The sequence below is a fragment of the Lotus japonicus genome, chromosome 3 (genome assembly GCF_012489685.1).
Source record: "Lotus japonicus ecotype B-129 chromosome 3, LjGifu_v1.2".
Classification (NCBI taxonomy): Eukaryota; Viridiplantae; Streptophyta; class Magnoliopsida; order Fabales; family Fabaceae; genus Lotus; species Lotus japonicus.
This window is the reverse complement of record NC_080043.1, coordinates 13738302-13749745: the sequence shown is the minus strand read 5'-3', so window position 1 is coordinate 13749745 and position 11444 is coordinate 13738302. Positions and strand designations below refer to the sequence as shown.

Here is an 11444-nt window from a genome sequence, read left to right as displayed (position 1 = left end):
AAATTTTTAACATAAGGATTACTTTGCACCCTCACAACTTTAAGGAGTTAAATGCATTTTTTTAAATATCAAGGACTAAGTTGCGCATAACCTAAACTTCATGGGAGGAATTTTGAGATATATTTAGGGTTTACAAAAAATTGACATAATGATAATGGGTGAGCCGTGTGAGATAATTTCTCGGTTTCAAAAAATGTGAAATTTTTTTTTGAGATGATGAGTTGTTTTTTTTATTTGAAAGTGATGATGAGTTGACTTTGACATAATTTTTTTTTGAAAGGGACTTTGAGATAAATTGATTGCGATAAAATTTAATTATACCGTTCTGTTATAAATATTATTCAAATAATAACAAACCGTGATTTGAGAAAAAAATATAAATACATCTTATATTGTGGGATCCCATCCCATAGAAAGTAAAATAACAAACCACCGTAATTTGAGAGAAAAAAAAAATCTGAATTAGTAACGCATGCGATTTGGTATCATATCTAATGCCTCGTTTGTCACTACGCTCCCGTTACCCACCGCCAAAACCAATGTCCACCCACGACCCCTTCTCGGGTCACAAACTCTGCGGTTACCTCTGCGCGCTTTTCACGGCCACCGATGGCCCGCGTTTCACCGAGCGCTGCGAGATTCTCTCCGACGGGGTTGGATTCCGGTGCCAGAGCGGCGTCGTGTTGTCCCCTCTTGAGACCGGCGACTCCTCCTCCAATGGGAAGAAGAAGACGAGGATGGTTGGCACGGTGAAGGGAAGCGTTAGCGTGGTTCAACAGCTTTACGCTCTGGTTCGCCGCCGTAATTGTGTGCGGATTGATGCTCGTGTTGTGTGGGTTGAGATGCCTATGGTTGTGGTGATGATTGATGTTTACATTCCGATTCAGTTGTGGAGTGGTTGGCAGTTCCCGAAATTGGGGGCTGTTGCTGGTGCTGTTTTTCAGCATTTGAGGTTTGCTGATTTTGCTTTAGGTTTTGAATTTTGATCGTTCTGTTCTGTTCTGTTCTGCATGAATGTACTTAGTGTGTGTTTGGGTTGTTGAAGTAATGTTACAGAATCCTGATTCTCTGTTTGACAATAGGGTGTGTGATGTAAAGGAAAAACTAGCACACACTTGCTAATTTTGCAAATTGGCAATTCATGTTAGGAGATGAACCGATTTAAGGGTTTATAATGTTGCGGCGATCGGCCGTTTAAATGGGGGATCAAACCAATTTGGGTAAAAAAAACATATATAGGTCTGCCCAAATGGTTAGTCGTCTTGTTCAACCCGCTAATCTCCATTTGGGAGATGACTGACTTGTAGGTTAGGTGAACCTCATCTTGCTCATGAGTGGTTATTGGCTTGTGGCTGATGACTTGTTGGCTGGTTAGAACTTGTTTGTACTCTACAGTTATGGTTGAACTCTTATCTGAACTTTGTTGTGGCTGATGGCTGAGTGTGATTCCTTTTTGGTTTATTTCTACATTTTGTCAGTCACTAGTCGAAGGGGAATGGAGGGAGGGGAGGGTTTTTCTTAAACTTATGGTGTTTTTTTTTTTTTCAATTTTTAGGTGGGGAGGGGAATGGAGGGAGCCAAAACCCTTTCTAACTTAATTTTGTCTCCCCCCAATATGTATTCATAGGGAGTTTCACTTCTACAATAATCACACATACGAACTTGATGCCACCACTATTGTGGTCACACATACTACTCGTGTTCTTGTGGTCACTTCAGAATTGTTTGGTTTATTGGTTATAATATGAATTTACTGCATTGCTGCCTTCATTTTTTCCTTGTGAATATACTTCACATATAACCTTTGTTGTCTTAGTTTGCTAACAGCTAAAGTTCTATGCAGCTGTGATTGGGATAAGAGAAGTTCAATGCTTTCTTATCCTGACTATTGTAGGAAGACACATGGAGCAGATGAGAGCATTTGGAGCCTTTCTGATTGTCATGTACTTGGTTGCAAGCTCCATTTCCGTATGAGTGGTTCTTCAAGGAAAGGGTTATTTGAACTTCCTGAAATTTTTAAGACAGTCCCTGGTGCAGGAGAAGAGCATAAAATTATTAATTCCAAGATAGTACCTATGGATAACACTTGCAGATCTGGCATTTGTGAGATACCTGATGATGTTTTAACCAAAATTCTAGCTTATCTGGGCCCAGTGGACCTTACTAGGGTTTCTTCAACATGTCATCATCTTAGATCCTTGGCTGATTCAATAGTGCCTTGTACAAAGTTAAAGCTGTATCCTCATCAGCAGGCAGCAGTCGAGTGGATGTTTCATCGGGAGCGAAATGCTGAACTCTTGCCACATCCCTTATATGTGTCTCTCTCAACTGATGATGGCTTTAGTTTCCATGTAAATACTGTAACTGGTGAAATAGTCACTGGGGAAGCTCCGAGGATCAGAGATTTTCGTGGAGGAATGTTTTGTGATGAGCCTGGCTTGGGTAAGACTGTAACAGCCCTTTCTCTTATTATGAAGACGCAAGGTAAGTGGGCAGACCCACCAAATGGAGCACACATAGTCTGGTGTCAACATAATGGTAACCAGAAATGTGGCTACTACGAAACAAATGCTAAAAGCATTACTGGTTGTACTATCTTGGGTAAGAGGGATGTGTACCAAGATACCGGTATAAATAATGAGAACCCTAACTATTCCTCCAAAAAAGCCAGATTGATGGATCCTTTTCAGAAAAGCTCTAATCTTCATGATTCAAGTTCTGGGGAAGAAATTAAATCACCTATTGATGCATCTATGCCTACAAGTCGGTGCACTAGGGGCTTGAGTCTCATAAAGAAGAATCTACATTTCACACATGGAGAGGAAGCGATGATTGTCAATGAAAGAAAAGTTGGTGAAAGATCAAATAAAATAGAGCATGCGTCTGATGAGGCATCCCATGCATCTCAAAACAAACTAGTTGATACTGCATCTGAATGTGAACAGGGTTACAAGTTGCCTAGGAAGCGTAAAGTCAATTTTTTGGAATACAATGAAACATGGATTCAGTGTGATGCTTGTCACAAGTGGCGAAAGCTATCCGACAATAGTATGGCTAATTCTAATGCAGCATGGTTTTGTAGTATGAACAATGACCCTTCATATCAGAGTTGCAGTGTCCCTGAACAATATATTCAGAATAATTGTAAGATAACTTTCATGCCAGGATTTCACTTGAAGGGAACTCCTGGGGGTGAGGCACATAATGTTTCATTTTTCACTAGTGTGCTTAAGGAGCACTCCTCATTGATGAATTTGCATACAAGGAAGGCCCTGACTTGGTTGGCTAAGATTTCGACCGACAAGCTTGCTGTAATGGAAACAAATGGCATAAGGGGTCCTATTTTACACAATAATGGAAATTTTGTTCCATTCCACAAAATATTTAAAGCATTTGGCCTCGCAAAGAGAGTAGAGCAAGGTGTATGCAGATGGTACTACCCACATAATCTTAACAATTTGACTTTTGATGCGGCTGCCCTTGGCATGGCTCTCCGTGAGCCATTGGATTTTGTTAGGTTTTACTTGTCAAGGGCAACATTGGTAGTTGTTCCTGCAAATTTGGTTGACCATTGGGGAACCCAAATAGAAAAGCATGTCAAGCATGGTCAGTTGCGGGTTTGTGTTTGGACTGATCATCGGAAGCCATCTGCACATTCTCTTGCTTGGGATTATGATATTGTCATCACTACATTTAGTCGTTTGAGTGCAGAGTGGAGTCCATGTAAGAGGAGTTCTCTGATGCAAGTGCATTGGTTTAGGATAATTTTAGATGAAGGGCATACTCTTGGCTCAAGCCTGAGCTTAACAAATAAGCTTCAAATGGCTATTTCATTGACGGCTTCGAATAGGTGGATTCTAACAGGAACTCCAACACCTAACACTCCTAACAGCCAACTTCCTCATCTACAACCATTGCTAAGGTTCCTCCATGAAGAAGCTTATGGACTGAATCAGAAGTCATGGGAAGCTGGTGTACTTAGGCCATTTGAGGCAGAGATGGAGGAAGGTCGGTCTCGTCTGTTGCATTTACTTCACAAATACATGATTAGTGCAAGAAAGATAGATTTGCTAAGTATTCCACCATGCATCAAGAAAGTTACTTTTCTAGATTTTAACGAGGAGCATTCTAGAAGTTATAATGAGCTGGTACTCACAGTTCGGCGTAATATATTGATGGCTGATTGGAATGATCCTTCACATGTAGAGAGTCTGTTGAATCCAAAGCAAGGGAAATTTCGAAGTGCGACTATAAAAAATGTCAGGCTTTCATGCTGTGTTGCGGGACATATTAAAGTTACACATGCAGGAGAAGATATTCAAGAAACAATGGATATGTTAGTACAAAGTGGTCTAGATCCTACTTCAGGAGAGTATACCTCCATAAGATATAATCTCGTTTATGGTGGTCATTGTGTCAGGTAATACTTGGGTTTTGATATTTCTTGTGGCTTTAGTTTTCTTCAGGTCATAGCTACTAACTATTATTATTATTATTATTATTTTTATTTTTATTATCATCATCATCATCATCATCATCATCATCATCATCATCATCATCATAATTATTATTTTATTAAATTGTGAAGGTGCAAGGAATGGTGCCGCCTTCCTCTCATTACACCATGTCGACATCTGTTGTGCCTTGATTGTGTTTCAACAGACAATACGAAATGTACATATCCTGGCTGTGGTAACTTATATGAGATGCAGAGTCCTGATACAATGGCACGACCAGAAAATCCAAACCCAAAATGGCCTGTACCTAAAGATCTTATTGAGCTACAACCTTCATATAAGCAGGCAGGCCTTTGAATTAAGAACTCATTTGACATTCACCTACATCTTTTTCTTTTTTGACTCTTCCTGGCTAACAATACTAAACATGCAGTCTTGATTTTTGAATGAACAGGATAATTGGGATCCTGATTGGCAGTCTACTTCTAGTAGTAAAGTCTCCTATCTCATCCAAAGGTTGAAAGCTTTGCAAGAAACCAATAAAGAGATGAGCTTGTGTACAGATAATATTAATGATGAGACGCATCCTGAGAATAGTTTCCCTTTGAATGTGAGAGATGCCAAATCATCAATCCAGAAATTTTCTACAAGTGGCACTAAGACCAATTCGGTCTCTGAAAAAGTTCTGATATTTTCTCAATTTCTTGAGCATATACATGTCATTGAACAGCAGGTACTTTTCATGCGTAACATTTTGGGTGTGATCATTTGTGAATCTTTTCTATTTAATCTTTTGGCAATATCTGAGTCCTTTTACAAGTGATCAAACTATTAAATTGGGTTTTTCTTTGCCAGTTGACTGTTAATGGTATCAAATATACTGGAATGTATAGCCCAATGCATTCCTGCAACAAGGTAATCTGATATTCTAATTTACTGTTTCTGAAAATTTAAATTTACTTTTGGTTTCGGACCATTGATTAATTTAATTTTCTCTTTTCCAGAAAAAGTCATTAGCTATGTTCCAGCATGATTCAAGTTGTATGGTACTTCTGATGGATGGAAGTGCTGCGTTGGGTCTTGACTTGAGCTTTGTGTCACATGTGTTTTTAATGGAGCCAATTTGGGACAGAAGGTTAATACTTTAACCAATCCTTGCTCAAACGAGGATATAAAATTTGGATATGATTACTTTAAAGGCTGTGGGATCAATTGATTTTAGAAATATTAAGTTTCTTAAATTTAGTTTTTTTTTTTGCAATCTTTGTGGCATACATGCTTCTGTCATTTAGAACTCTGAATCAAGGTTGGCCTAATATGCATACTCTTTCGAGATTCCACCTGTTAACTGGAAATGTGTTGTTGAATAAATTGATTAGCCAGGGATCCTTTGTTTGCTCAATTTTCTGATTGGAAATGGATCTTTTGTTTGCTCAATTTGCTGGATCCTCCTACTTTGACTGAAATTGGCACTTTTGTCCTATTTAATTATTTACTAACTTGGTAAAATCCTTGTCAGTTTGGAGGAGCAAGTAATTAGTCGTGCCCATCGGATGGGTGCTTCTCGTCCTATTCATGTGGAAACATTAGCAATGCGCGGTACAATTGAAGAGCAAATGCTAGAATTTTTACAGGTGAACTCTATAACTTGAACTATATTATACCTACCTAAATGAATTTTGACATGCGATAACCTGTTTCTTGAATTCCTTGTTATCTGGTAACTTTGTTAATTATGCTTGTCACTGAAAATTTTCTCCTGCCCCACGACTTTTGTTTTGTTTAGTGTTTCTGCTTGGGTTTTTTTCTTGAAAAATTATTCATGCTTCAAATTCTTGATTTTTATCCAGGATGCTGATAAATGTAGAAGATCGCCAATTAAAGATGCTGTCAAATCTGAAGATGACAGTGGGGGACGAGGATATCGATCATTGCATGATTTTGCAGGAAGTAGTTATCTGCAGAAACTTAGATTTGTGCACACTAATTCAGAATCTTAGAAGGTATTCCCCTAACTCTGTTTATTTTAGGGAACACATTCTAAGGAAAGATGAGTCATGTTCCACTTGGGAAATTAGATTCAAGCAGTTTTTTGACTTTTATTTTGAAACTATTTGGAATTTTAGCTAAAAGCAGAAAGTATGATAAAGGTGAGGAAATTATTTTGTGATTTCTGTCTTTGGAGTGAGAATCAAATGATACTTGCCATGACTCATGTAATTATGAAATCATTTGGTTAGCTTTGGTTAGTCAAATATCTTATGCACTGCCACTATAGGCCCTCATTTAAGCTTAATGGCATACCCTGACCTAGGAACCGGGCACTTTATTCTCTTTCTATAATTTGTACTTAAATAATTTATTTTACTTTTCCCAATAAAGTTTTTGTTTGTTTACTTCATAGTAATGTTAATTCCCCCCCCCCCCTCTTCAGGTGTTTGATTGATCAGCATCAAGTATGGACTAATTTGCTTCAAGTTAGCCCTTCACCTAACGCGAGCAGTTTGTGTGCTCTTGGATATGATTTTTCATCTTGGATATGTAGTCTTACAAGTGCTCATCTAAAGAGAATGATACTATATGTATAATCTATTTATTTTGTATAGCATTTTGGAGCTATTTACAGCATCATTTTGTCTTTCAATGCTTAATAAAATGAATGCAAGATTCCCTACATATTCTTTTTGTAAAGGATTTAGTTTAGCAGATTTGAGGCGATCTGGTTGGTAGTTTGGAGTCAAGAATTTGAATTGTGAATTTTGAGAAAAACATGTCTCTGCATACAAGAGGGATACTCAAAAAAGAATTTCCCAGAGGCAAACTATTGGTGATGTTTATGCGTTATATTTTCTTCTGAGGACAATATGATCCAGTTCTCTGCAGCTGCCTGGTCCTATTGCTAATCATTAGCAATTTTAGTTTGACAACAATAAATCTTAAAAAGGATGTATTTCCGGAGAAGAAACTCATGGGCCCTGCATAAAAATTAAATTACAATATTACCATTTCTCCAGTACTTTATATTTTTTTGTCAAGGAGCACCTGGAAAGGCATCTTTAATATTGGATTAGGTTATAATCCAACGACATAGATATTCATCATCTTCATCTACCACATTCAAACCCAAAAACCCATGAAAGTCCAATAAATTCATCATCTTATATTAAAATTAATCCCTAAATCCTGTATAAATTCATCCCTCAAATCCCTAATCTATCTAGGAAGTGTAAAACAGCCACTGGTAAATGAAAGAGAAATGAAGAAAGGAAGAAAAGGAAGGAGAGAGGTTGAGAAAGCTGGATTGAGAGACACATAGCGAGAGAAGGATGGACAATGGAGATCTCGTAACTACCTGGAGCAGAGCGATAAAGATTGCAGAGGCGTCCTAGAATGATATGGATTAAAGTTTCTCAAGATTGGACGTTGAATAAATATGTTTCCAAAGTAAGAGATTGAGGGAAAGGAATTAGAGAAGAAAGGTTGAAGCATATTAAAGGTTGGGAAGGGAAAGCATATCTGTGAACAATTTGTCTAAGAATTGATGCAGAGTTATAAGGGAAAAATGAAATGAGAAAGCTGAGTTTTTAGTTTTGATCAAGATGAAGATGAAGAACAACATCTATGTTTTATGGGTTTTTATTTTTCAATTAATTTTTTAGTTAAATTACATTTTTGTCCTTATAGCCGTTTGGTTTTTTATGGAAAAACGAAGAGGGACAAAAAATGTTAACGGAGCCTAACGTCGGAGTAGTGAAATGCTACTTTTGAACTTTAGGGAATCCGTTTGCACAATTTTTAAACCTGGGGACCAAAAATGCTAATAATATATTGTGTTATACTTTTTGACCAATAAGTTGAATTTATACTCAATTGAGATTTTTTTTAGTATTTGGATTATCCTTTTTATCTTTAATTAATGCTTACTTTTCATATTTTGGGTTTCTATTCAACAATATAACTAGTAAAAGTTATTCATAGACTAGATGAAAGAATATTCAAGTTGCAACGCATACGACTATGATATCAATACGAGTATATATCTTTTAAAAATGATTTATATTACCCATTGACATCCATATTACAATTTCATGTACCTTTTCTCTATTCTTCTCCCTCCTCTTCCTTTCCCTCTTCTCTTATTTTATTCTCTGATTAATTGGTTAACAATTGTAATATTCTCACAATGTTGATATATGGGGAATTTCACGCTTTGGACGAATAAATCCTTAAGGATGCACACGTTAGGTGTGTTTGAATCAGTGTTTGCATATTTGAGTTTGGTAGAATTGAGTATTATTAATATGAGTTTAAAGTAACGTAATTTATGTATAGATATACTAGGGTGACAAAATGGGCTTAGCTCGTTTGACCCAACTTTTTAGGTGGGCTAATGATGGGTTGGCTTTGGTTAGCCCGCCAGCCCATATTTCGCTCTTATTTGTAAGTTATCTTTTTTTGTCTAAAATTTTCATGACTGCTCGACATTATCGTTTATAATTGTTGGTTGATTATTATTGGCTGATGTAAACTCTTGGTGATGTCGGTATAGCACAACTAGTAATGTTAAAAAGATTAAGTGAGTGTATATAAAAAAATGACATTTATCAATGATTTAGCGAAAGCTATTGACAATTGCATTTGATAGTTGCTATTGAAGTTACAATTAAAGTTTTTAATCACATCTTTAAAAAAGTTTTGGCTTAAGGATGCACACCCCAACATGATCACGAACGAAGACAGAGAATTGCGTAGACAGAGGGACGAAACCAACCAACCAACCCACTTGTCCTAATTGGAACGATTGAAGAAAGAAAGAGAATGGTAGCAAAAAATGGTGAATATTTTTTAGTAATGCTATTGGTGAGACTTTTTTGTTGAACTCACAACCTTTAAATATAAAAAACAAGTATAATATTGTAATAATTCTAATTTTTGCATGTGCCAACATACAAAAAATGAAAAATTTCTAAAAATTGCTAAGTGTACTACCTTTATTTATTTCACTATATTTTCTAAGCGGGTTAGCTCACCAACCCACCGTCCCGTTAAAATGTCGATCGGGTTGACACTTTGAACCCAAATGACAAAAGTAGTGTAAGACCCAAGATTTTAGAATTAAATAAATAATTAATTTCCAACTCACGCATAGGATTCTGTGTAAGCGTGAGGGGAACTTGACTTGTGTTTAATGTTTGGATTAGCGTTATGAAGAAGAAATTTCAGGAAATGGTTAAGAATAGTTATATAGTCGCTATAGGTTATAACACGAGTTTCATTCACTTCTGCCTTAGGGCGAAAATGTTAGTAAAGGGCTAATTTGCTATTAAATCACTGTAGAAACGAATTCAAAAATAATTAGAGGAATATAAGAATTTCTCTTATTTCTTTCCATGACGAGTGTTTCGACACGAAACCCTAGAATGTACGAACGATCGATTTCAATCCTCGGAAGTTTGCCGAAACTGAATCCCTGATAGCTCAAGAACCTTAAAGTAAACTGTTGATGAAGACTTTTTCTATTCCGAGCTTCAAACTAAGATTCCACACGCGTACACCCATTTATTTCGATGTTTCCAATCTTTCTTCAGAAGGAAGTTTTCTCATCCGACATCAACTGCAAAAAATAACTTTTCGGGTTAAATCGATTAACACCGTTAGTGAATCGTTTGCTTAAATTCTGAGAAACCTGTTTCGAGTTCTGGAATTCTGTCGCCGGATTCTATCTTATAATTCACATAGGAACGCACAGGAAAAATCGGAATCGCGAAATTTTCATTTTCCCGCGTTTTCCATCTCCTATAAATAGGAGAAAAACTCAAAAATCATCACCATTCACCCACCAAACCCGCGAGCTTCAAGGAGAGAAAGGGAGGAGAGCTTTTCGCTGATTCTTGTCTGATCGTCGCTCTGTTCGTTGCTACGCGTAGGCCTCGAGGTACTGATGCTTTTCCTTACCTCTGATCGTAAATTCTGTCGCTTTTCTCTATGTCTTTCTGTGCTCAAAGTTTTGAGTTTTTGTAAAACTGTCCGAATAACTTGATTTCTCTGTCTAAACTTATTCCCTGCATGCTCAAGAACATGTTTAGCGGATTACATTTCGCCGAATCTCGCCGAATCGCCGCAGAACTTCAATTTTGCTCAAATACCCATTTTTATGCTGAGGTTCCGCTTTTTGAATAAAAAACTCTCGACTGAGCTTAGCGTCAGTAGGATTAGTTGTCATAAACGTCGTGGGTATCGACCTCATCCAATTTATTTTTCGAAATTTCAACTTTGAGTTTCTGAGCTAAAAATCTTGACCAAAATACCCATGTTCTAGTTTTCGATCCGATAATTTTTCTGAGAGTTTCCCTGGCCTAGATATCGCCTAAGAATACCGAGGAATTAATTTAGATCGAAGAAAAAGTTCGGGAAACCCTATTTTGAGAAGTGGCCGAAACTTAGTGTTATGGTACCTTGTTCAAAAATAATTTTTGGGTCTGTATGGCCTGAGCTATAGCGTAGCTCTTTTGATTGTCGAAATATTGGCTTTGGTTTCGTGTCATTCCGAGTTCTGTAGCTCGAGTTATGAGCATTTTAGCGAACGAAGTCTCCGTTGTCCATTCGTGCCTAAATGTGAAATCTGAAGCTTTAAAAGCTTTCTTTCCGGTTTCGATTAGTGTTATTAGATAGTGTTGTTTCTAGCGGGGCTTGTGTTGACGATTGTGTTTCCTTGTTCTAGGTTCGCAATTTCCATGCACAACTTCTACTCACGAAAGTAAGGGTAACTCAGTTTTAGTGCGAGTCTTGCATGCTTTTATCGCACTGCATGTGTTTGAGATGAAGATGTTTAAATTTGATTGGCATTTGATTTTGATTATTGTGATGAACTTGAAAAATGTTTTCTGGAGGCTTCGGCCGAGTGAACTTATTGAGACGTGAGTCTCCGTTTTCTGAGAGGCTTCGGCTGTTTACTAGTTTCTGTCGTTACTGCTTTCTAGTGGATTG

The 11444-nt window shown here is 37.2% G+C and overlaps 1 protein-coding gene across 1 annotated transcript; it reads left to right on the top strand.

The window, feature by feature from the left end:
• The first annotated feature begins 451 nt into the window (after nt 1–451).
• On the top strand, nt 452–7133 carry LOC130743110 (F-box protein At3g54460). Its single transcript, XM_057595224.1, has 9 exons — nt 452–952; nt 1844–4420; nt 4589–4802; nt 4912–5190; nt 5313–5372; nt 5462–5592; nt 5977–6091; nt 6308–6460; nt 6892–7133. Exons 1-8 carry the CDS (start codon nt 495–497, stop codon nt 6455–6457), a joined length of 3984 nt encoding a protein of 1327 aa, XP_057451207.1. The 5' UTR covers nt 452–494; the 3' UTR covers nt 6458–6460; nt 6892–7133.
• The last annotated feature ends 4311 nt before the right edge of the window (nt 7134–11444 follow it).

Bases quoted from the DNA above. Each gene is read 5' to 3' on its own strand.
- LOC130743110 (XM_057595224.1), top strand. From the start codon at position 495: ATGCCTCGTTTGTCACTACGCTCCCGTTACCCACCGCCAAAACCAATG. The intron at 5,191-5,312 runs GTACTTTTCATG...TTTCTTTGCCAG, and splicing joins TACATGTCATTGAACAGCAG to TTGACTGTTAATGGTATCAA. The intron at 5,593-5,976 runs GTTAATACTTTA...AATCCTTGTCAG, and splicing joins GAGCCAATTTGGGACAGAAG to TTTGGAGGAGCAAGTAATTA.